At 46.1% G+C, this 25,631-nt stretch overlaps 1 protein-coding gene across 2 annotated transcripts; it reads left to right on the top strand.

Moving 5' to 3' along the window:
• The first annotated feature begins 5,075 nt into the window (after positions 1-5,075).
• Positions 5,076-25,272, top strand: SPINT1 (serine peptidase inhibitor, Kunitz type 1). 2 transcript variants are annotated; one of them, XM_050335568.1, is made up of 12 exons: positions 5,076-5,231; positions 6,219-6,361; positions 6,545-7,019; positions 15,283-15,434; positions 16,807-16,945; positions 17,852-18,022; positions 18,705-18,731; positions 19,539-19,664; positions 20,564-20,614; positions 21,396-21,566; positions 22,243-22,299; positions 23,255-25,272. In XM_050335568.1, exons 3-12 carry the CDS (start codon positions 6,590-6,592, stop codon positions 23,449-23,451), a joined length of 1,521 nt encoding a protein of 506 aa, XP_050191525.1. In that variant the 5' UTR covers positions 5,076-5,231; positions 6,219-6,361; positions 6,545-6,589; the 3' UTR covers positions 23,452-25,272. The 2 variants fall into 2 exon arrangements, with proteins under 2 accessions (XP_050191525.1, XP_050191526.1); XM_050335569.1 differs by lacking the exon at positions 5,076-5,231 and having other exon boundaries at positions 6,208-6,361.
• Positions 25,273-25,631: the final 359 nt, after the last annotated feature.

Genomic DNA, 25,631 nt, shown 5'->3' with positions numbered 1-25,631 from the left:
TTTTCCTCACTACTTGACTATATCCTCCCTCTAATCTCACTCCTAAAATTGTCTTATTTAGACCAAAAAATCTGTGTTGTGAGAGGCTCAGAGCATACTCAGTGAGTGCAGATTCTTCAAAGATTCTTAACTGTTTGAAACCTTGCAAAACCCATTGAACATCTTACAATGCATTTACAACTATTGACATTTCAAAGGTTAATATGGCCCAACACAGGCAGATTTTCACAAGATAACTTTGGACCAAAGGACAAACGCTGTCAGATGACAAGTTCTTGTCTTCAGTTTGAAGTGCTCTATTTTGGTGTTCAAGGACTGACATACTTGACAGGGGAAAACACAGGAAAACAACCTATATTTCCTTGGTCCCAAGGAACTCCAGAGAGGCTGGCATTAACACCAGAGAAAGAGGATGAGATTTACAAGGTGGCAATATAGAAATAAATATTAACTGATAAAGTAGACTTCCTCCAGTAGTAAACTATTTTAATCTATGATTAAAGCAAGATGAAGAAGCAAAAACAGAGCAAGATCAGTCCTTAAGTGTATGGTAGAAGTTCCTGCAGGAACAGGACTGGGTGCCTCATTCAGAGTAAGGGATACTGTCCCCTTGAACGAGGCAGCATCTCCTATGGGGGCACCAGCCACCTGCCCGTGGTGTTAAGTGCCAGCTGCCATCAACGAGAAGCAGCTGCATGACTCTCTTCACAGTGCTACACCCCACCCTGTCCTTTCCTCAGATCACAGCAGATCCACATGGCCAAAGGGACAGAAAGACATTCACCATTTTGTTTGGACATGCACAGCAGAAGGATCTCGGAGATCTCAGGTATGGCTGGAAGATGTGATCTTATTTTCAACCTAGTTATCTTTCCATATAGCCTTGGGCATACAGCCTTGCCCAAAACTTCTGGAGTGAATACACATACTTGGGCAACAGAGTCATCTAATCAGACAACCTGTTTTTTCACACAAGCTGCACACACATAAGCTCCAGTGGACCTCCTGCTGCAGCTGCTTGTGACTGTGTCCTCTGCAAATCTGTGTATCATTTATGTTGGTGAACAAGGGGGGTTTAAACATGGCCAACACATTTGAGTTGTTAGGCTAAAACACTGTGCTTCATTTTCCATGTGTGTGACCCAGGGTTGCTGTTCCTCCAGGCTTGCTCTAAGAGTGAGATGCCACTGAAAGGAGCAGGAGGATTCAGTACTGTGGAGTTGGACTTTTGTGACTGTCTGTGGTGCCAGAGAGGCCCACCAAACCAAGCCAAGCATATGTGTCGTAGTGCCAAGCTGTTGTGACACTGATCCAGGCAGCAGAGCATCCAAGGGCACGAGTCAGATCCAGTTACACTCCTCTGTTCTTAGTAATCTCCATCCTGCACCTGTGACCTAAGCTGGTGCCTCTCTTTCTCTCTGAGCTGATGGCTGTGGTGTGTACTTAATAATTCAGCAGAGCCCCAGCTCATCTTTCCAGAGAACCAGGTCAGCCCTTTTCCCTTGAGTTCCAGCCTAGAGAGGAATATTTCCCTTCAAGACAGCAGAAGCCACTCTCCACCTGCTTTAGAAAATAATCACTTTCACTGTGGTTACAAACCTGATAGTTAATACAAATTAAACCAGTGAAGCCAGCAGAGGTGACTGTATCAATACTACAGTGACACCACAAGGTAAAGAGGTTCTGCAATTTCCTATGAGCGGGAACAGGCACAGAAAAAAAGTTGTGCAGATCAGAAAATGTATCCAGGACTGGAGATTTAAAAAATCCAGAGTCCCAAGTAAGCAATGCCAGTACACCCAGCATCTTGATGTCCATCGTCCACTTCCCTTATTTTTCGGTGTCTCCATGGGAGCATGGAAACCAAAAAGGCTGCACCATTGCCCCAGAGTTCTAACGAGGGAGAGTGTATCATCTCTCACCCTCAGCTCCTGAAGACTTCAGGAAAAACGCTGGGATTTCCAGCTCACACAGTCCTCACCTCTCACCTGAGAAGTACTACTACCTTCCCACCAACATGCAGAGAAGAGCCTATATATTCTTCAGTCAGATGTCACTAACCAGACTTACTCCTTTCCCCTGACAGTCTCACCTTTCACACGGCAATGAAAAGGCACTGAAAAGGAAGAATGACAAGTGACAGAGGAAAACATTTCCCAATTTAGTATTTGATGGTTCAACCCAAAATGGCACCATTTGGTGCTGCCTCAGGAAACAGATGGATCTCAGCAATAAAGAGGTCAGACAAACTAGCCTGCCCACCTGCCCTGCCTCAGGTCTCCCTTACTGGCAGTCAAGTGAACCATAAAGGCTAATGGCTCATCAGCAACTGAGAAGGGTAAATGAGAAATAGTTTTACCTACTGCTTTGGAACACCACAGGAGGAGCAAACCCTAGACCCTCTCATTATTCAGGAAAGTAATTGTCCTTATCTGTATCCATCCTTAGACATCCTATAGTGAAATAAGTAAGCACCTCCACTGAGGAAGAAGCCCTCCCTTCCTCTTGAATAGTTAGGTGAAGCTGACAATGTAAATTAGATGCCAAATGGATTATTTGGGGATCTTTAAAAACCTGCCCATGTTGTCTTATTGCTCTCTCTCTTGTATTGATTGCTCTTTCCCTACAGAAAGAGGCCCACAGCATTGATAGCATGATCAGTGTTTTCATGTGGCACAAAGGTTTCGGCAAGTCTTTGAATGGTAAAGACAAGAAAATCACTGGCTGAATAGTTGGAGGGGATCTCCCTTGTTCTCCAGCCTGTTTTCAACATTTCAGGCTTGCAGATGATGTACAACTCTTGCACCAAGAAGTTTATTATGACCTCATCCCCTTGAAAGGATGCATTTATATTTGCAGGGACTGCACCACTCACACCTGCAGGGAAATCTCCATCTACAAAGAGAGGGGAAAGCAGACTTTTCCACTGGCAGCTGGGCTGAAGGTGTTGAAACAAGGTTTCCAGGGATGTTGACGCTGTAGGAAGTGATGGAGAAGGAGAGGCTGTGGGGAACACCATGGAAAATCCTATTCCACTCACAGGTGCTTTGAAGAACAGCTCAAGTCGCCAGTGAACTGTGAACTTCAGTGGGAAATGTAAGTTTATTCTAGTTCCTGCAAACTGAAGGTTCTTTGCTTCACATTTCCATACCTATCTACCTGTAAAAGCTTAGTATAGACAGGACAAAAGTGCAGATACTTTCTCCATGTAACAGTCTAGACACTGTTTCCCCTTCTTCCTTTCCCAGTGCTCTTGCCCTTAAGGATTTACCTTGATTAGTAACATTGAAATAAAACCCAGTGCCATGCAGGACTGTAGACAAGAACGTCCCCACAGAAACAATATACCTTCATTGTACCTCCCTTCCCCCAAGCTACCCTTGATGCAATGGGAATGGCTCTCAGGAGGACTCAGCAGCCTGTCATCCTTTCTCTTCCTTTTTTCCCCAGGACCAGTGATTAGTCATAGCCTGATGAGATCCCTTCCTGTCTCCTTCCTTTGCCACATCTTTATGCCGTCACTTGCATCCGGGTCTCACCCTTAAACCACACCAGGACGTTTAACCTGAGGCAAATACAACAAAACAAGCAAGCAAGCAGACCTGTCTCCCAAGCGTTAATTATACATGGAGTGGTTCCCAGGTAAAACACAGCAGGATGGATTCATCTGTAGCAGCCAGTGGGACAAGCTGCTGTGAGGAAGTCATTGCAGGTGGTGATGCCAGGGAGCGGGGTTATACAGTGTGGCAAAAGGGAACCTGAACCAATCCATTGTTATTTTTCTGCCTGTTGCTGGAAGGTGAGCATCCAGCTGCTAACAGGTGCTGGGGTCTCAAGAGTGATCACATAGAAAGAAGGCAGGTGATGGACCAAGCCATGTGTGTCTAAGCTCTTTTAATCTTAGTCAAATATTAAACTATGGTGTGGCTTACCCCCCTGAGTCATGTCCTGCAAAGTTATTGCCTGACCGAGAGCAGACACTTCAAAGACAGACAAAAGTTAACAATGACTCACTGTTTCAGGACCCCTTACAAACACTCCCAAGTTATAAAATCACACACCCTACTTTCCCTTCACGCTGATATGAATAACACGTCTCAGCTGAAGTCATGGCAATTTATTAATTTTGCAGAAGATGAGGGCTGCAATGGGATTTCTATGTTAGAAGAGCAAAAACTGAGTTAACGAGTTGGAAGAAAAGCTGCTGCAACAGAGAGGGGTTCCTAGTAGAAGTCCTTAACCTCAGGACTAATCTCAGTTAAAGTCTTAATTACTCTATCCCTCCAGAAGCAACTGGGCATATTTAGAAACTGTGCTACTATTACTAAATATATTGAATAAAACCAAGTATAAAGTAACTATAAGGACATTCAGAGTGAGCAGCAGAAAATCTTGCAGCAGAATATTAGCACAGCTTTCTGCTGAGAGCAAAAGCTATTAAAACCCCCTACTCTAAAGGCTAGGCTAGATCATCTTATGAAGTGGTTCATCCTTTCATAAACGTTTTAAAAAAATGGCAGGGAGTTGGAGGGGGACGCACACACACTCTAGAGATGTCAGTCAAGGAATTCTCGCAGCTCTGAGCTTGTAGGAATTATATTGTGTGGCACAGGCAGAAGACATGTCATGTCCTTCACATTTGCAGGAAACCTTTGACAGATTTTGTAACACAGCACTACTGCTGAGGTAGGTTAGGTAATCGGCAATAAGACAAAAATACCAAACCAGACTGTTTAGGACCAGTTCTGCCAGTGTGGATATCCAAACATGGATGTGGATATCTGCTAGTGTGGATATCCATGGCTGGTTTGCCATGGGGCCAACTGACCCCTTAGCTCCCTGGTCTAGTGCTGGGGAACTGCACTGAGACTCACCTGGCTCCACACTGGAGGCTTTGAATATTTATCCAGGAAAAATCTCCTCTAGATTAAATACAAGAGAGAGCACCCAGCAGAGCACCTCAGGCAGTGCAGAATATAAGAAGGAGACAACCTTGTTGTTTTTATTTCTCCTGCAGGTATTTAGATGATGTTCAGGACAGCAAGGTCAACTCCCTCTTTACTGCTTGCATGGTCTGTAGGCAGGTCCAAAAGACCTGGTAAAGAGATGTGGGACTGAGTATGGAGTGAGGCATCCATGCTTCTTCTGACAAAGATTCATAAAGTCAACTAGGAAAACAAACATCTCACTGCTTTCTAGATGTGCATGTTTCCTACTATCCACTTTCACAGGTTGGTGATTTTTTTGTGTTTTTAATGCCCAGTATAGCCAAATCAAAGCAATTCCCTTTTCCAAACAGAAGCCAGTACTATATACAAATGTCAGTGTCAGGCCACAGAAAGTATTTTCTTTAAACTTTTCTCATAGAATGTCATGATAGATATTAAAAAATAATGTTCCCACAATATTATGTTCCCATGGTGTTTGTGACAGCCAGGAGGTGGTAAACATGTCTCTAAGGACTCTCAATAAATCCTATGAAGATACATGAGACTGGATCAGAGGTACAGAAAGAAGCAGCAAAAACTGAAATGCCAGACACCAGAATGATCCCCAAAGCCAACATATGTTTGATACATAGCTGCTGCTCGCTGTCTCTTTTTGGAGACATACCATGAAATGCCATCTCACATTTATTGTTAAGTGATGAAATATTTCATTACAAATAATGTCCAAGCAAATTACCAGCACTCCCTGCTTTCCTAAGGACAATGACAGAGGGTAAGAACAGTTTGCCCAGGGGCTTTAGGACTGTTTACAAACAGAGGGGGCAGATGACACAGGTGTATCTGTTGAACAGAGGAATTTGATCATAGACCTGCAAGTAGAAGCAGAAAAGGAAAAAATACATGCAGCATCAATGGCTGTGGGCACTGCAGATAGGGCTGCAAGGTTGACTCATCTGGGTTAGCAAGACCCTAGTTAGTGGTGCTCCGTGCCACTGGCCGCACCAGAGCACAAGGTCGACTGCCAGAGGACACAGACCGCCTACTCACAGGCTTTCAGTTCCTTTGAAGCATCCTTAGCAGGGGGATGCAGCAAGCAGCCAGCCGGTGAGACGCTCATCCGGAGTGCGTGCCCTTGCACCTGCGGGAGCGAGGGAACTTCACTGGGATCTCCTCCAAGACGCGAGACGATCGTATCACCTTGTCTCTCCTCCCCTTCCTCTTACGCAATTCACCGTGCAGGGGAGTGACTTGATTTTTTTTCTCTCTCAGGGAGTTGGTTTTCACTTCCTGCTCTCCCCGTGCCTTTGTCTCCGCTGGACGCAACGGAAGGAAGGCTCACCTGGGGGGTGAGGGCGCAACGGGACGAGGGGAATACCCCGCTCCCAGGATCAGTTTCACCGGAGACCGCCCAGGTGGGGGTTTGAGAGCACATGCCTAGGGATGAGTTGCAGGGTCGGGAGACGCAGTCGCTACCCCTGGGGCGAGCCAAAATCCTGAGCGCGGCCTCGGCCATGCTCGGCTCCCCTCTCGCCCCGGGGTGACATACACTTGAACACCGTCCCTCTTAGCTTCACCTGTCTTCTCCCTTTCTTTAGGAAAGGATTAAGATCTCAGGACACTGGGAATCGGACAAGGACAAGATGGCCAGAGGGAGACCGGGTCCATGGTTTGTATCGTGGATCTGCTTCGTGCTGGCGCTGGATTTCGGCGAAGGGCAGAAGGAAAGACCCTTCGGTGAAATGTGCCTGGAGGACTTTACGGCAGGACTGCCAGATTGGGTGCTGGATACAGATGCCTCCGTCCAGAATGGAGCCACCTTCCTGTCGTCCCCCATGGTCCATCGGAGCAGGGACTGCATGAGAGCCTGCTGTAAGGACCCCGCTTGTAACCTGGCTCTCGTGGAGCAAGGCTCGGGCGCGGAGGAAGATCACATCCGGGGCTGCTTTCTCCTCAACTGTCTCTATGAGCAGGCTTTCGTCTGCAGATTTGCCAGGAAGATCGGCTTTCTCAACTTCTTGAAGAAGGACGTGTACGATTCCTACCTGGCAATGCAGAACCACGGATCTAGTGGTAAGGTGCCCAAAAGGGATTTCTGCAAAGCGGGTCTGGAAGAGCATTAGTGGCCACTGATGCCAGCTCCTCCCTCCGTCATTTGTGCAGCAGTGCTGCCAAACAGCTGGGATAAAGTGATGCTAAAGATGGTGTTTCTGTATGTTTCTCTGCCACAAAGGTTTTCCCTAACCTTGATACTCATTTAAGATCCGTGCCTCAGTTTACCTCCTAGTAAATGGAGAGGGAATTGTTCTTTAACCTATTTGAAACGGGTGGAGTGTATGATTACCAGACGCAGTCTGAAGTTTTACTACTTGACAATGTAGAAAAAGATACTGTTTTTCTTCTCCCTCCCCCTAGGCCTTTGAGGTTGGAAAGTGAAATCCTCTGAAAATCTACACATCACCAGATTTTAAAAGGCTGCATTAATCTCTTAATTGCTCAGGGGCTAGAGGCAGGACGCAATCCACTTATTTTTAACAGCACCCTGGATGGTGAGGTGTCTCAGTATTGCTCTGCTTGTTGGGGCTGGTCCCTGCTGCTGGGGGAGAGAGAGGAGCAGCTGGGGGAAGTTGGTTAGAAAATTTCCCCATTGGAGGTTGGTTTCTCTTCCCCAGCCACTGTTTCCCTGTTCTGAAAGATTGCACCAGGACTCAGAGAACCAGGTGGAAAACAAAGTAATCGGAAGCTGGCCACTCTGCAGCTACACACTCTGCTGTCCCCAAAGAATTGCAGTGTGTTCAGAAACACTGAAAGCACAGCAGTTCTCCTTTACCTCCTTGTTCCATGTTTTGGCTGAAGCCTAATGAGGCCAGGATGTTTCTAGCCCAGCTGGGTCTTTGGCAACCAAAACCAGTTTATTATTTGTTGATGCTTGGGCAGGGCTGTTAGGGGATATCTGTACTGGTAATCCTTCTCACATCTCCTCCCAGCCCACCTGGGGGAAGGGAAGGATCTGTGAAGATGACAAGGGGAGCATCCAGGTAGGTACAAGGGCTTGGGCTCCATGTTGTGAGCTGAATAGGTCTTTCATCTTCTGCTGGGGTGTGCCAGCCTGTGAGCCTTCTAAGTGCTGAAGATGGAAAATGGCACCAAACCCACACTGTCCACTTTGTCCATCCTGAGTAGTAGTGTGGGGGTTTCAGAGTAGAGCAGGACTTATCTGGAGCAGCTCTTGGGTGTTTCTGGATTGAACAGCAAATGGAAGAAGTGGTTCTCCTGTCCTCTGTCTCTACTAGTGGCTTCCCACCGGATTTTAGGACCTTCTGGTAAACGTGTCTCACTGTTGCAGTAGTTCTTCTGCACCTCCATCACAGGCTCAAAATCCTTTTCTTAGGAGCTGCAGTTAGGGAGGAACTGAAGGCCACATCACCAGGACTGGAGGTGGCATGCTAGCAGCTGCCTGAACTCCTATATGCTTCATTGTAGGAGGAGAAGGGGATGCATCATCTCCAGAACATCCTGATTTCACAAGATTAGATTAAAATACAAGGTACCGTTGAGCAATTCAGTCTCTTCATCTCTGTGGACCAGTGCGCATACAAGGAGACTGCAAACTCCTCCTCCTTTGGCTGGTCCCAGGGCTTGGCATTGCATGTGTGTGAGTCTTTAGAGTGTCCCTGGGTCACTGACCTCTCTGTGCGACCAGCAGTGATGTTTGCCAACATACAGCACCAAGCTGCAGCATCCCAGCCACCAACAGGTTTGCCTTGCAAACCCTAACTCTCCTTTCACAGATGCTGGGATGGCTGTGGTGGAGCAGGAAGACCCAGGAGAACTTATCAGTGAGAAGTGAAAAACATGCCAGAAATGCAGTTCGGGTTACTCTGCCTGCCGAGGCGGGTATGCCCCTCCTTGCTCACGTGGGGCTTGCGCCACGATATCGCTGCAGGTGTAGGAAGGGCTCAATCTCTTCTACACCCGTGTTTGACTCTTGGCGGAAGCCAGGGAGGTCTCCAGCTGTACCGGCAGACACTGGACAGCTTCTGTGTGTTGGGATCAGTTGCAGTGTCCATGCTGTACTTTGATGAGAAACACATTTCCTTTCTCTCCTGAAATTTTTAGGCATTGTCTTTGACTGATTCTGAATCACCTTGAATGACATCAGAGGGTGGCAGGGAAAGAGGTGATGGAAGTTGTTTTACTGGAGAAATAGAAAATAATAACAAGGGTTAAATCATCTGGGCCCTGCTCCCCACAGCAGTTGATGAGACACTTAAGAATGTAGATCTCCATTTTGGTTCAGATACAAACCGAAAAAAACCCAAACAAAGCCCCAAGCCCCTCCAGCTGTGATGCTGGAATTGGGTCCATGCAGAAAGAATGGGCCTGTCTTGGCAGGAAGGTGGATGCCTAACTGTCACTGAGGGGGAAAGGGGAAGGGCACAGCAGGGCAGGTACAGGAGGCGGGATGAAGGAGCCTCTGGGCACTGAGTGTATCCACCTGGCAGCATAAGGAAACTCTCCAGCATTTTTGCTTCCAACCTTTTGAGAATGCCTGAAGAGGCCAGGTGAAACAAGGAAGCTGTTTTTGGCGTGTCACATTTTCCTCCTAAATGTTTATAGGCAAAAAATCTTGGTCCAGGTTTTGAACTGGCAACAAAAGTGTGTAATTTTCTTGCTGCTGTGCTGTATCAGTGTGAAGTTTCATGGCTCCTTGGGAGCCCAGGTTACTGCCAGCCTCCTGAGACTGGCTCTAAGTCTCTGCAGGAAGTTTATTTGCTGCTTTATCATTCATTTCTTTCCTGTATGTGCTGCTGTCAGGTGTGTCTTAGGAGCCTTTGCCTGTGGCAATCTTCAGACATCATCTGCAATAATGAGGACTAAAAGCATGTTTTTTCTAGTGGATAGTGAATATCCATTTAGTGATCCCAGTGGGTGACATTAAACAAAAATGTCACATGTTACAAGACCGACACTACTACTACAGGGAGCAGACCTGTTGAGTTAAGAGGTTTATATATGTTCAGGAGGAGACTAGGAAACACTTGAAAGAGAGGGTACAGCTGGGAGTTGCTGAATGGACAAATTTAATCTTGGAGTATTTCTGAAGCCTGGTGGAAGTATTTCTGAAGCCTGGTGGAAGTAGCTGAAAGCTGGGAGAGTGCTAAGGGGAAATCAGTGTATGTACTTGCACTGTTCTTCCTTGAGCATCCACAGCAAGACTGTTGGCAACTGAACACAGGGACGGGGTACTCATACTCTAACCCACTGTGGCCATTCTTATGGTGTTATGACTTCAGAAAAACCTGTGGGTGCAGGCAACAATAAATACAGCTGAAATCTGGTTTCTGCACATCATCTGAGTGTATTTTCAGTATTTTGGAGAAAAAGAGCTTCTAAGTCTTTTATAAGCTGGTGACTACAGCTTGGCACTGTTCCTTGCCTTTTCTAGCTAACGTACAGCCTGAAGTCTCTGATGTTATTGTTAAAAGGCACGATCTTAAATGATTCCCCGGCTGAACTTTGGTGCGAGTTTTCTGCCTGGCTCATTCGGGAGGGGCAGGCTCACCATGCACTTTATTGGTAATAATGGAGCCCAGTGTTTGAGTAACTAGCCCGAGCTTATTCTGTCTAGGCAAACCAGTTTTGGGTGTGAAACAGGAAAATAACCTCCCTGAACCTTTGTGCGTTTCTTGAACTGAACCTTTTGTGGTGGTTGTGAAATGCTCAGTAACACTCTCCTCCTGTTGAATTCAGGGCTTGTGAGTGGGAGATGGGAAGTGCTGGGGAACCACAGGCTTCAGGATGTGTCTACTTCTGCCTCACCATGGAGAGAGATTTTCAAGCTAAAGCTATGGTAATGCACTCAAAAAAAAGAGAGCTCCCCAAGTCTGAAGCTCATCCCTCCTCAAGTGTTTGGTCCCACACTTGTTTCCATTCTGTGGGCACAGTGCAACTAAAATGAGCAGTGGTGGAATCCCAGCTGGGCTGAGACAGGTCTACCCTTGGATGATCCCCAGCCCTGAGCCAGCTGCTCATCCTCCAGCACTCGGCTCAGACCAGGAGAGGGGCAGTTGCACATTCAGTACCCACACCACAGATTCAGAGGCTAATGTGTACTGGAAGGGCCCTGGAAGACCATGTAGTCCAGCTCCCTGCTCAGAGTATGTGATGAGCAGCTTCCTCTCCACTTGCTCTGAAACAGTGTTTGTCATGCAGCATTTACTGAAGTGGCTACATCATGTCCTGTCACTGGAGCTCTGGTCTAAAGAGACTGGAGGAACAAACTGATCTTTACTAAAATAGCACAAAGAGTTGTGGGAGAGTCTTTGCCTGCTAAAGAAAATAAGACTGGTTTCCCACAATCCAAGGAAGGATGGAGGGGACCTGGTGGTACCAGCAACTTACATTATTCTGAAAATATAATCTGTTCAGACATACTGTATTGTTTTAGAGAGGTTAAGTTGACCTGCCTTGTGCACCTCTTACAAACCACTACATCTGGGAACTAATGCTGAGAGCTGCTTGGCTCTGCATGAGTTGTTGGAAAACTGTGTGGCTTTATCATAACTGTATTTGCTGCCCAGCCAGGATGAAGCCCTAGAAAAAGAGCCTGTATTTCTCTTTCTCCAGGCACTGTGTTGCATTGCCTTGTTCCTTCTTTCTCCCTCCCTCCTCAGGCAAATTAACACTGTGGCAGGAGTGTCATCCCTCATTTTGCCTGTTAAAGTGGAGAGTTTTCTAGTGTCGATGAGTGAGAAAGCTATTCGCTTTAGAATGTCCTCCCTGAAAGCAATACAAGAGCAGAGCTTCAGCATTTGTGAGAAGAGCCAAACACTGCTGCCCACCCGCTTTTGCAGCAGACAGGTTCAGCTGGCTTATGTCACTTGAAATCTCCAAGGCTGTGTGTCTTTGGATGCTGGAATTTGGGTGGCCTCATTTCTGCTCCTGTCTCTGCTCTTGGCCTGATCAGTGGCTTTTGTCTCCAGTGAGGTCTTTCCCTTCTCAGCGCCTCAGTATGCCCAGCGCAAGCCACACTTGTCTCTTTTGCAAGCTGCTCCTGCAAAGGCAGTCAGCAGTGGGCTGCAAGAGCCCCTCAACCACATGAGAAAGCTTTCTGGCTCTTTCTAGTGACAGCCTCAAATTATTCTGAGATATTTTTAAGCATTGCTTTGTAGTCTCAACTACTCAGGGTGTATCTGCATGAGCCCTGGAATGGAGGAAATCTGGTTTTCTGTGGATTTGTATATTGAGGACAAGAGCTAATATCCAAGCTCCAAAGAAAAGCCCCCAAACTGGGAGCTTTGTAAGTGCTTTCTGCCATGGGATTTCATTGGTGCCTGGAGGTTCGGATAGCAAGGACCTAGTGGGGTCTCTCCCCCCACCTAGATGCTTACTTTTGCAGCCTGTGTAGGAATTTATTATCTCTTAAATTCCTGTTCCCCATTAAACTTTGGTTCAAGTTCACTCACTAGAGGTGAGTGAAGCCAGACAAACTACTGACTGCATAAGCCTTTAAATGAGATGAAATTTTTAAAAAAGCAAAAATCAGAGACTGAGGCATGAATACACTGTGAGTAATAAAAATTTTTTAAGCATTTTGGATTTCCCCTTCTGATGCATTCTATAAATGGAAGCAGAAGTTGTCACTTAATGATGTGACTCCAGCAGCACATGCTTCACACTAAGGAGCACACCACAGAACAGCATCATAAAGCTTTAATCTCCCCATTAATTACAGAGTTTTACAGCAGAAACTTTCCATAGTCAAAAGAGCATTATAGCAAAGGTAACTTTCATTTTTCCAACAGACTTTCAGAGCAAAACAAACTGAATGGAGAATCTCCCTTCCACAAGCAGTTTGTTGATACTTGCTCTGGCTCAGTAAGCACTTGTTTCTGAAGCTGAGCTGGACAACAGCCGTATTGCCATGGAACACTTCACGTAGTCAGTGTGGCAGAAATTCTCCAGTCACTGAGCTTTTAGACATCCTGAGGAGAAAAGGGATAGAATTGAAAAAGAAGTCCTTAATTTCAAGTGAGTGTTCCACCTTGTCAGTCACCACAGATAAGGAAATACTCGTGACTATTATTCGGGAGGTGAGGAGAGTCAGGAAATTTGGCTAATCAGTGATGGAATCTGGAGAAATTGCTGACCATTGATCAGAACTGAGCTTTTACTTCACTGTGCTATTCACAATGCAAAGTAACTGCTTGGCCTGCAATTTTTTGTTTAAAATATAAGTGCTTAAAAATGTAAGGAAAAATATGATTTGTAGTCATGAGTTAATGATCAGCCTCTGTGCTGTTGAAAAGTGGCCTTGTGCAATTGCACTCACCTGCTGGGCTCACTCTGGCAGGAAGGTGGGAGGGAGTAGGCTGCCTTTCTCCTAGCAGTCTCCTGGCATCATTTGCCTGGCAGGAATGGCAGGAATGTCTCCTCTTTGCAGAGCTTGTAGTGCTGTGTACTACAAGGTGTTTGTGGGGCTGCTTGGTTTGGAAGGTATTGCCAGCTCCAGTCATCGCTTTTGCTTGTGAATGTTCTCATGGCAAGACCACTTGAAAATAAGGCAAAATTCCACTGATCTGTCCTACTGGCTCTGCTCAAACCCAAGAGATGCCAGGCACTCTTGTCTCTGCTTGATGTCTTTCAGTAGTCTTTGTGCCTGACTGAGACAGGACCCATCACTCTGGCACACGGCCCTGAGGAAGGAGTGGCAGGGAGCTGTGGCTCACCCAAAGATGACAGGACACCAGGGTGGGCATCTCAGCTTGTGTCATCTTCCTGACCTCTTTCAGTCCAGCTACCTATTTTGGTGGATGGATCAAGCTCAACAATATGAGTTTGATTCCATATTGTTCCCACCCAATACTTACATGAAAAGGGAAAAGACAAAACCAGACTGCAGGGCTGCAGCTGGGAGCAGGCTGCTTGGGGAGCCCCTGGGACTGGCACTCAGGGGGCTGGCACACAAATGGCCTTCCTCTGCAGCCAGAGAGGCTGAGCACAATTCTTGGATGTGTAAACATGGTAAGGTTTGCTTCCCCTGAGATTTTCTCTTGGCAGCAGGACTAGAATAGAATGAGTATGTCTTCATTTGGCAAAAGATAGCAGAAAATAGAAGATTCTGGGTGGATTTGTAGTAACTGCTCTGGAATACTTCTTACAAAGCCCTCTATCCTACTGCATTTAGTGACAAAAGAATTAAGTAGCTTGTTTTGAATGTCAGGTTTGTTCATATATATGCCTTGTATTAAATGTTCCTTCAGTCCAGTATGAGCCAACAGCTGGGATCTGAATCTAAATACACTCAAACAGGAAATTAGGAGCAAGTCTGCAACAGTGAAAATAATCAGCTAATGGAGTAATTTTCTAAGGCGTTTGAACACTATTCCCCTTCTCAATTGCAGTCGATATAACAGTGTAATGGCAGAGTGATTTATATCTAGCTTATAAATGATGGTCAGTGCCTTTACAAAAGACTCAGGTTGAACTGGAACATTGAGTCTTGGACTTGGTACAGGTGCTACCAGGTGGAGTTTTATGGGCTGAGCTATGCACTAAGCCTGTGATCAGAGACATTCAGGCCAAAAGGAGTTATGAGTCAAGCTCAATGGTGTTATTGTATAGGCTGTTCTTGCTGGCGCAGGCAGGGATCCATTTTCATCTCTTGCACTTACAGTCCGGAAAAGTGTTTAGTAGGTTGTGGAGGTTGCTGGTAAGCTAGTCCATTAAATGGCACAAAAATAACAACCCCATGAATGGCATTTCTATGCTGTTTTAAAGGCATGCATACCATAAAGTGAGGTGGAAGACGAGCTGGAGGAGGGATATTTCCCATCCAAGTCCCACAGCGTGTAGCTTTGGCTAAATACACTAATGTAGTGCTTAGGGATGGTAGTAGGAATGATGAGAGTCAGTTCCACATTCTTCAGCACCCACATCAGACCATCTCCCTAAGTGAAGGGTGGGGATTGCTCTGTGCTGTTTTGCGAGGATGTGGTTCGACAGTCAGAAGCACAATGGCTTTACCCACAGAGCGACCCTCTGATGGTGGTTCCTGTGGACAGAAGTGGCCAGTGAGCCAACTGGCTCAAAGACACTGCCAGTGTGGGTTGTGCAGTTACTAGATTAGTGAGCGCAGTATTAACGGTACTGATTGCCTGTTGCTTGCTCAGGCTGGAAGGAGTACAGCTGTATAGAAGTGTTTTCCTTTCAGCAGTAGAAGTCTGTATTGGTTTAGTCTGGAAGAATCCCCCTCCCTTGTCTTCCTGTAATGGAGACAAGGACTGGACCCTTCAGCCTCTTACCCGCTCCTTGTTCTACATTTCTTCTGCAGATGACCATCCTCCAATAGCCCGCGCTGTCAAGGACATGAGGGTACAGCCAGGGGAGCCAGTGATGCTGAGAGGCACAGAGAGCACGGATGACCGAGGGATAGTCAGCTATGAATGGAAACAGATCCTTGGCGACCCTTCAGTGGAGATGAAGGTAGGGAGCTGAAGGAAGTAAGTAGTTTGCTCAGTGTCACCTGTGGTCTGCACTAGGTTGGGTGGTCACAGCCCTGACTTAGAGGTCACCTTGTCCTTCCCTCTTCAAGCCGGTCCACCAACGAGCCTGTTCCCAAAAGCTATGGAGCACTCCTTGTGGTTGCCCCTATACTCTCGCACACTACTTGGAAGGGGCATTTCTTGGCCTCATCAAGTCTCAGACTCCCTGCACAGAATGCTGTGTCAAACCTTCATGAGCAACACCTGGTCTGCCTGGGTGGGAACAGCTGAGAGGCAGCAGCTTTGGTGCAAGAGCTGCCTCTGGTCCCAAGATCCTGTAGTTCAGTGAGGGGCCTTCAGTTAGTTTTGCTCTGTCCACTGTGGTGCATCTCATCCTCTGTTTCTGAATAATCCAGTCTCAGACTCTGCTTCTCTTCTCCTGGGGCTTTTCCTGGACTTTGTCTCTCTCTTGAGAGCATAGATTCTTCCTCCTATTTTATCTGCTCTGGAGCAAAAGTCATGTTTCCTGTCTGTATCTAAGATCTCTAGGGTGTGAACACTGCATATTTGATAGATGTTAGAAATGAATTGTGGCTTTAGAAGAGCTAATTATTTCTGTTAGACTTCTGCAAAATGCTTTGGAAAGTCTTGGAGCTCATATGGAGTTCTTGTGGCACCTTTTGGAAGAATTAGCAAATGAGTACATCAGGCCCACAGCTGATTTAGAACATCAGCAGTGACAAGCTCTAGAGTGCTAAGGGGTCTGTGGAAATCAGCAAGTGCTCCTTTCCTATTCCCTTTGCCCTAGCCCAACCAAAGCATTGGGGGGGAGAGGGGAAGAGGCCCCTCATACTACATTGAAATAGTGTATGGCGAGGCTGTGTTCCTTTGAAACTTAACCAAACACGGAGACAGCATGGAAATGAAGGCCCAATTTTCTAAGTAAATATAGGGGAAAAGTTTGTGTCACTAATATTGTAGCTTTCTATTCTAACAAAATAATTAAATACACCTACTTTATTCCATATATACTAATAGGTTTTATGTTTTAAAAAGGAAAATAAAAACTACAGGTATTTAAGTCCTCTCCAAAGAGTTTTGTTTTTTTCCCCTTGTGCTTTCACAGCGACCCAAACTATAAAATATCTAATTACACTGTGGTACTTGACCTCTCTGCTATTCCAGCTGGGTACCAGCCCATGATTTTTAGGGGATTGTGTAGCACCGAGACATTTTGCATGCCAGACATCTGCTTGAAGGTTTCCATCCAAGCTCCTTTCTCCTTAATGCAGGAATGTGGGCCTTTCATGGTTTCACTCGCTCCTTCATTAGAGGTACTTTCTCATGCATAAGCCTTTCTTTTGCATTCTCAGAAGCACGAAGAAGACCAGGTAGAAATCTCCAACCTGCAGGTGGGGACTTACGTCTTCCAGCTTACTGTCACGGACACTGCACAACAGCAAGACTTCACCAACATCACCATCATGGTGCTGAACTCTGAGCAGACGGAAGGTGAGCCTGAGCACACAGAGGTCTAGCTGGAGTCCTTAAGCCTGCCTGTCATTGCCAGTCTGCTGGGTGACACCAGAGGGTCTGAAGCCTGGGTGCAAATGAGGGGTTAAAACAGGAGAACCTGAGAAGTCTTGTTGACTCTGTGGTTTTGCAGTGAAAGCCCTTAGGCTGCAGGGCAGGTAAAGGCGTTTGCAAGACATTCAGAGTGTCCCTGGCTTTATTTTTTCCTGTGTTTTTTCCTTTAATGGCCTTGTTTAATGATAAAAATATCCAGCACTACAAGTGCATTAGGAACAAGAAGTTCATGGACAAATGGTTGACTAGTAGTTAAGCGCAGGGGATTTCTCCTCTTACCACAGTTACCATAAAAATTTAAGAAGTCATGTCAGGTGACGCTAATGGTCTGACCAAACTCCAGCACACTGCATTCAACAGTGTCCAGCAGTTGATACTTTGGAACGGGTACAAGAACATGACACGTGATCAGTATATCCCTGCTATGCTTGACTAATCCCCAAGGATTTTGCAGTTGGAATATTTTTTTAAGGAGAAGATAGTGTCTTTTTTGTTTAATAACCATGGATTAATCCCTTTTTGATTTCATGTAATATTTGCACAGCAGTAACATCCTGAAACAAGGAGTTTCACAGCTTAACTATATGTTTTGTGGAGAAGCAGCTCCTTTTGTTTTATGGATATGGCACCTTCTAGTTCAGTTTTATGACCCTGCCTTTCATATTAAAAAATGCATTCCACAATTCCCTACTCTCCTTCCCCATGCTGCTCAAGATTTTACAAATCTTTCAGTCTTCCTTTGAAAGACTTCCTATGCCCTCACATATACAAAGGAGAAAGTCTTCAAAGGACTTGTCTCACCAGAGCCTTTTGTGTTAACTTTCTTGATAGAGCATTGTTTGACCCCTAAGAAGGTGGGTTGGTGTCGGGGATCTTTTCCACGTTGGTTTTACAACCCGAGCCTTCAGCAGTGTGAGGAGTTCATTTTTGGTGGCTGCAAGCCCAACAAGAATAACTACTTACGGGAAGAGGAGTGTCAACTCGCCTGCAAGAATGTTAGAGGTGAGTCTTCTCGGAAAATCCAGCCCCGTCTTTCTCTTAGGATTGGGATGACCCTGTAGACAAGTACTGCAGCTTCTTGGCCAGTGGCTGGTTAGAGCTCAGTAAACTGAGGAGACTGGGCTAATTATGGATGAGCAGTCCTTGTCTTATGCTGCCAGCATATCTAACCCAGCTCCTGAAGCACTGCTCCACTGGACAGTGTCCCTGGTATGCCTCTGCCTGCAGAAGGACTCACCAAACCTTTGTGTCATCTGAAATCTAAATTTGGAAGGCAGCATTGTGCTATGCGTGGCCAGAAGTGCTTCACTCCCCAAATGAAATTAATCTCCCTCTTTAATACCCTCTTGGCCAACTTCTGAGAACCATGCAGTGCTGCCTCAGATAAACAGGCCCTTTGCAGTGAACAGCTTAAGGAGGAGGCAAAAGCCTTGGAAAAGAAAGACCGTTTAGAAGTGGTCTAGCTAGTGGTGGGAAGTTCCCCTCTGCTCCTCAAGGCCTGCCTCATATGGGTACTAATCTGGGGTCTCTGGGTGTGTGGCATCCGTATTTCACTTCCCTAACCCATCCAAGGCTTCCTTCCACAAAATATGCGCTTCTTAGGTGACATATGAAGGCAATGATATTGAGCTGACAAAATGATGTAGTGATAAATTTATTTTATTTTTTCCCCTTGTCTCTTCAGGTTCTGTTGGTGGGCGACAACAGCCAGGTGAGTCTCCTGTACCACGGTGTGATCCTGCTGTGAGCTTGGGCTCAGTGTCTCATGTCCACTCCTGTGGCTTTTGACTAGACTCAGTCAGTGTGGAAAGTGAGGCATTGGAGACTAATTTCTTTAGTAAGCCTTTTACTTTCATGTCATAGGATAATTCAGGTTGGAATTCCCTCTGGAGGTCATCTGGTCCAGCCCACTACTCAAAATCTACCAGCTTTGAGTCAAATTATGTTGCTCAGGACTATAGTCATCCAGTTTTGGGTATCTCTGTTGAAGGAGATTTTACACCTTCTGTTGTCAAACTGTGCCTGTGTTTGACCCTCATTAAAATGTTTTACCCTTACACTGAATTGCTTTTCCCTGTTGCAACTCCTGTCTGTTGCTGCTCACTCTATTACTATGCGCCTCCAAAATGAGTCTGTCCTCTCCATAACCTCTGTGTTCTCCATAACCTCGTGCTAGGTCTTGTGCGGCAGGCCCTTGCTGAGCCTAATTTAATCCCCCATGCTTGGACAATGTCTCTGTATTCCTCCTGAGTAGCTCTTTCTTGCTTCCACCATCTGTGTACTTCTTTCCTGAGAAGAAGCTTGGCTCTTCCCAGAGCAATGTTTCATTTATAATCAGGAATCTTTTTTTTTTTTTTTTTTTTTGAGTCTGGGGTGGCGCTGAGGAGACGCCTTTACCAATCTGCCTTGTTTCTTGTTTGCCAACCCTCTCAGCAGCTTTTAAGTTTTTCATAAAACATCTGTGTGGCAGGGAGTAACAATCAGTTTTAATGAGCTATCTGAACTGTTTCTGATGCAGTATGCAATGGGAACTGTCAGCCCCCCTTCTTCAGATGCAAGGATGGCTGCTGCATTGATGCCTATCTGGAGTGTGATGAAACTCTTGACTGTGCTGATGGATCAGATGAGATGTACTGTGAACAATGTAAGTACTTTGTGGTATCTGTCCAGGGATGACTGCTATGTAAGCTACAGGTGCTAAATCAATGCTTTTTGGTGTCTTCTGTTCTTATCTCCTGATACTGCATTATCTCTTTCTGCAGGATTATATTTGCAGGTTCTGCCATCTCCTGTATCTCTGCTGACTGCAAAAGATGACCTTCCTTCTGTGATGTTTCCTGCATCTTAAATACTCTTTGACTGTCTTCTCTGCATCTGTCTGTAAGACTTCAGAGCCTGTCCTTCCCTCCCCTTCCAATATTTTTCTCACTGAGTGACCTTACCTGCTCTCACAGGGTTGAGAAGTGGGAAAGGAAACCATGCTTTCTCCCAGTCTGTCCAGCGACACAGTTCCCTTAACATCCTCATGTTATGCTAATGTAAATGCATAGTGGTGAGATGCCCAGGTTCACACTCTCTCTTCACTCCCTCCATCCCCCCTTCCCTCTTGTGACAGAATTTCCATAATCTCTTTCCTACATATGGGTGTTTTGCTGCCTTTTTAGGCTGCAAGCCTACAATTCATCTCTTTTGCCCTCTCTTATATTCTACATTAGTACTCTTTTGTACTTCTTAAAACCTGGAGTGATAGCAGTTTTCCCATACTTTTCAATGGAAAACAAAAGCAAGAAAGCAGCCTTTATTTTCCTTAGTTTTGTCTCTGTATTTGTGGAATGGAAATTGGGAATAGTTTCTCATTTTGTTTTTCTCACGTTCCTATCATAGCTTTGAGATATTTAAGAACACCAAATGATATCTCCCTTTCCCTGGCTTGTGATAGCAAAGGAATGTGCAAGAAAGACCCACCTGCCCATGTCTGCATGGATGGAGGCATTTTTTTTCATTCACTGAAAGAAGTTTTAACATGAAATGTTTCCTTCACAGATGCTCGTGAGTTCAATAGACTGCAGAAAATCAATGTCACACATAAGCAAGGTATGTACAGTCCAGAGCACCTAGGCTGAACCTCTACCAGCTTTTGGTTTTTTCTTCAGTCTGTTGTTTCATGGTAAAACTGCTTCCTTGTATAAATCCAAAACCAGATGTAGCATCTGGCTAGTCTTTGCATTAAAAATGAGCAAGGTCCCGTTCTCTGACCTTGAGGACAGCTGTTGAGAGCAGGCTTTCACTGCCCTGCCGAAACATTTTCCACCCAAGCAGGTCTCATTCATGTTGCCTGCTGGGCACAGTACGTGGGCTCTACAAAACCCTGCAGCAGCTTTTTGGAAGTGCTGCAAACCAAAGCAGCATGGGGGACACAACAATGCCTGTGCTCAATCCCATACCTTTGCCTTGTTTGTATTAGTGTAGCTAATACCTATGGACCTATCGCTGGGCTAAAAGAGTATATTCCAAGTCAGTTGAAATACAGCTTGCTTCCAGAGGAGACCTGAGCCAATCTGCGGTTTCTGTGTGTCCAGGCTCCTCATGTTCCCTTCTGCCTCCCAAGGAGGAGAGGTCATTTCCGTGGGGAATTGAATCCAGGGTTTGGCATAACTGCACGCTCTACTGTTCCTTCTTCCTCCTTGCCAGTTGGGTTTATGGGCAGGTGGCAGCTCATCTTGACAATGCCAGTTTGAGCAGCTGGCAACTGGGCAGTGGGGACCTGAAAGCCGCTGTTCTGGCTATGGTTTTTGTCTGCTGCAGTGCTTGTGCTCTTTTGTTGAAAGCATAAGGACACTGCTTGGGCTAAAACACCTCTCCCTTGCTTTGCCAGGTCACTGTGTGGATTTGCCTGATACTGGACAGTGCAGCGAAAGCATCCCCCGCTGGTACTATAACCCATTCTCAGAAAAATGTGACCCCTTCACCTATGGAGGCTGTGGTGGCAACAACAACAACTTCAAAGAAGAGGAAGAGTGCATGAAATCATGTTCAGGCATCACAAGTAAGCATATATAGTGAGGGCTAGAGTTTTACTGATCAAACTGTGAAAATTCTTCAGATTAAGTTCTGTGGTCCCAAAGAGGTTGTGCCTTGGGAGCTTTCAGTCAAAGCAGCTCTGCTCTCAAACCCTGGCCATGACCCACAGTGACCAATGGCTTATGGGGAGTGGTGTATCTACAGCATCTTTCTGCAATGAAACCGTAAATTCTCAGAGCTGAAAAGCATTTTGGGTACTGATGTTGAAAAAGAGACAAAGGAGCATAACAAAACTAACCAGAGACATAGTCTACAGAGAGTCTAACCCTCTAGCTTGGCTCCAGATCTCCAGTGAGAAGGGAGAAATTAAGAAAATCCTCAATGGCATATACTAGGCTGAAGTTTTAAATAACCAAGCAAAAGGGTTACTCTGTAGAGCTTTGTGTGTGTTGCTGTAGAACCTAACAGGAGGAATTCTGCCAAACTGTATCTGTTAGGAGGCAAACTGTTGCTGATTTTCTGCTTTTCTGCCACCCTCAGCTACACTGTGCCTCATAGCCTGCCCTCAGAACTTAGTACCATGGTTGTCAAGGGATGCTGTATGCATTCAATCACTTCAGAGAACTGGAAATATAGTCCTCAGAAACCTGTCTTATCCCTTGTTGCCAACCTTTTTTTCCCCCTCTGTGTTCCAAATTCAGAAGCAGATGTCATTGGCCGAAGATGGGAATCATTTGAGTCCCAAACTGCTATCTTAAGTGAGTACAGATCTTGCTTATTTCTTTTCCCTGTCCTAAAAAGTACAACAGTGTCCTGATTTTCTTGCCATCAACATGCGTGAATGCTCCACCATTCAACATAAAAAAATGGCAAGTAAAATTCTTCCTGAGGGCCAAGTTCACATAAGGACTACTAACTTCTGCAAGAAAGAAGGCTCAAGCAGATATGGCAATAATGTTGGGTGCTAGAATGTGGGCAAATGTGGCAACCCTATACATCCTCTCTACAACAATAAAAAAGCCCAAAGCTATTAAAATACAAGTTCTTTAAAGAATATCATGTGAAGGTTGGTGTCTTTTTACTGCAGAGGCCTCTTTCTTCAGTAGAGAACTCCTGAAATTATACAGTTTTGTTCTTCAATCCTAGAGATTGATTTAATCTTCAGATTTACACCCTCTCTCAAATGCATCATGTTTGACTGTCTCCACTGATAATGCAGGAGTTTGTTTGGCTGGAGAAGAACAAGTGCTCACACAAGTGCTTTCTCCACAAATTCAGCCTACCCACCATAGCTCACTTCCTCAGCATTGTCCTAACCAGGAGGTGCGTTCTGTGACCACCCTTTGGTGGCCTGTTGAGGTATGACACAAGGCCAGAATTGCAGAAGGACTTGTTATTTCTAGGGGTGTCAAATGGCCAAGTCTGCTGAACTCTGGGAACAGCCTTTAGAGGGCGTGGTGCATCTGGGAAACGCTGGGAACCATCATTTGGGAGAGACAGGCTGGCTGAACCTTGGCCATACCTTTATGCCATATGGTTGCCATCTTTCTTCTTTGCCTAGCTGTGCAGTGACCACCCTGCTGTCATGCCAGCTATTGCCCACCTCTTCTCTTAGCCAGCACAATTTCAGCAGTGGTTTTTGTGACTTGCTTCCTCCTGACCACTCCTGCCGCATCAGAGCATCCCTCCTGACGTGTGCATGTATCCCTGCAGGTGCCTTTGAGGTAGTGATTGCTGTACTCCTTGGGATCTGCATCATGGTGGTCCTGGTGATCATTGGCTACTTCTTCTTGAAGAAAAAGAAGAAGAACAGCCGTCGCCGTCAGCCTGCCACTGCCACCAACTCAACCCTCTCCACCACAGAGGACACTGAGCATCTGTTTTACAGCAGTGCCACGAAACCAGTCTGACCCACAGCCTCTCTCTCTCCAGCTCAACACTGGGGCACTCCCCAGAACTTCTGGAGTTCTGTTTTTATGCATGGGCCTGTGCCTGAAGGACTTTTTCTCTGTGAAGACATTTGTAGCATCAGGCCAAGATCAAGCCATGATTTGGCAGTACTAGTATTTGTGATTGTCTTGGCTAAATGGCTGCTCTGGAAAGTGAGGATCTGGGAGCATTCTGATGCTCTCTTATATCCATCCCTTCCTAACCTCAAACAATCCAGTGAAACTCTGAATTACATCTTCCTGCTTAAACCTGGAGCACTACTCTACTCAGCTTCCTGAAGGACCCTGGGACTGGATCTGTGTAGCATTTATGTTGGTGAATGGTGCAAGCTCACCAGAGCCGGCAATCTGTTTGCAGTGCCACTTTCTTCCACCCAGCCTTGTACTTTCTTCCCTTTCTCCCAGTCCTCTGCAAGGTGGCCCTACCTCACAGCAGTCTTCCTGGCCACGGTGAGTCTCTTGAGGTCTGTGGGAGTCATGTAACCATTCCAGACCTACATAGTTCTGTGACACTCTGCAGCGGTTCCTGTTTTCAAGATGGATGGAAACAGAAATACCTGCTTTAATCATTAGGCTTGCTTTGTAACAGAAAAGCACACCTAGACTTTTTTCTACCTGGCTGCTGTGTTTCAGCCTCCTGTGTATACTACATGTCCACCATTTTTCTTGCTGTGAGTTGCCCTGGTTGCTTTTCCAGTGTTCAGTCTGGACCCAGACACATTGAGAAAATATCTATTTGTTCTCATATGAAAGGGGAGTAAATGTCCTTACTTTTCCTGCTGATGATGAGGGGAGGGTGGAAGGACCCAGCTCCCTCACAGTTAAAACTTTGCCTCAGCTTTTTTTTGCTGTGTGTTCCTCCAAGCCTGACCTGAGTCCCTGGCACCTCTAAGAGCACAGGAGTGGACTGGATACCACCAGCTAATCTCTGCAGGCTTCCTTGCTCCTGCTGGCTTGTCCCTCCCTGTGCAAGATAAGCCTGACCCTTCGAGGTCCAGAGCTCATCCCTGGCCCCAGGGCAGCATAACCAAACCCCCACTTTGGAAGGTATTGTGTTCCCCCCTAGTCCCTTTGCAGTGAGATGCTTCCTAGATGCTTCCTAGTTCTGTACTGCTGCATCTCTGTGGTCCAGGCTTGTACCTCAGTAAGCTGAGGACTTCTGTTGGGGCAGAAGTAGCTGTTTGTGAAGCTCCTGATGTGCTTTGTTGGATATGGGGTCAGCACCAGTCCCCAAATTTCCAGTGCCTACTGCTCTTGGAAAACTGCTGTGAAGAGAGAGGAAACTGGTGTGTATGTTTGCATATGTGAGTGCGTCCCTGTGTGTGTGTGTGTGTGTGTGTGTGTTTGTGTATGAAAGATGCATAAATCTATGTGCAGACTTTAGCTTCAGTGCTTGGACTAGTTCAGGGCCGGGGACAGAGTGGCTCTGGAAGGCTCTGGTGAAGCCATGCCCAGCTCAGGACATGGCTCAGGTCCTCTGAAGTGCAGTGCCAGGAGAGCTACCTCCTTGGGTTGATGCCTGGGCTGGAAGTAAAGAAACCACTGCCATCCTGCTGGCAATCTGACTGCATGCCTCTTCCTGTGATGGGCATCTGCCTGAGTGTCCCTGGGGCTGGTCAGATTCCTTCATGGCTTTTCATGATCTGTCTCATACCATTTCTTCCATCTCTTTGTTTTTCCCACAGCCTGTTGTGGCCTAAGCAATAAACCTAGTGTCTTGATTTTTTTTTTTTTTTTTTTTGGTGTGTTCACTCTGATAATAAAAAGGAATTGTTTGTTTTATCTGGCTTGGGAGTGGTGTCTGAGGAGCAATGACCTGCAGAGGGGGCAGGTACCGTTCCCATGCCTGCTATCTCTCACCCTTTCATCTGCCCCGACTGTGGTATCTCAGGGGAGAGCTGCAGGAGCGACGGTCCCATGGCTTGGGGAGGGCTGGGAGTGCAGGATGCAGCGTATGTGGATATCTGGAGAGGCAAATACTGCATGAGATGTGCTGGGAGCGAGATCATTACCCACTAAGTCACCCAGAAAGCAAGGCAGGGTGTAACCTGAAACTGGGTTCCAGCTGGTCAGACTGGTTTGGGCTTCGGGTCTGAAACCAAAAGCAGACACTATTTTTCAAACAGGAGTTGCTCTAGCTG

This window comes from Myiozetetes cayanensis, unplaced genomic scaffold (genome assembly GCF_022539395.1).
Source record: "Myiozetetes cayanensis isolate MyiCay16 unplaced genomic scaffold, myiCay2020 scf6-25, whole genome shotgun sequence".
Taxonomy (NCBI): domain Eukaryota; kingdom Metazoa; phylum Chordata; class Aves; order Passeriformes; family Tyrannidae; genus Myiozetetes; species Myiozetetes cayanensis.
Note: the sequence above shows the minus strand (reverse complement) of the source record. Positions and strands in the feature narration are given on the sequence as shown.

Bases quoted from the DNA above. Each gene is read 5' to 3' on its own strand.
- SPINT1 (XM_050335568.1), top strand. From the start codon at position 6,590: ATGGCCAGAGGGAGACCGGGTCCATGGTTTGTATCGTGGATCTGCTTC. The intron at 7,020-15,282 runs GTAAGGTGCCCA...TTTCTTCTGCAG, and splicing joins GCAGAACCACGGATCTAGTG to ATGACCATCCTCCAATAGCC. The intron at 18,023-18,704 runs GTGAGTCTTCTC...TTGTCTCTTCAG, and splicing joins CGCCTGCAAGAATGTTAGAG to GTTCTGTTGGTGGGCGACAA.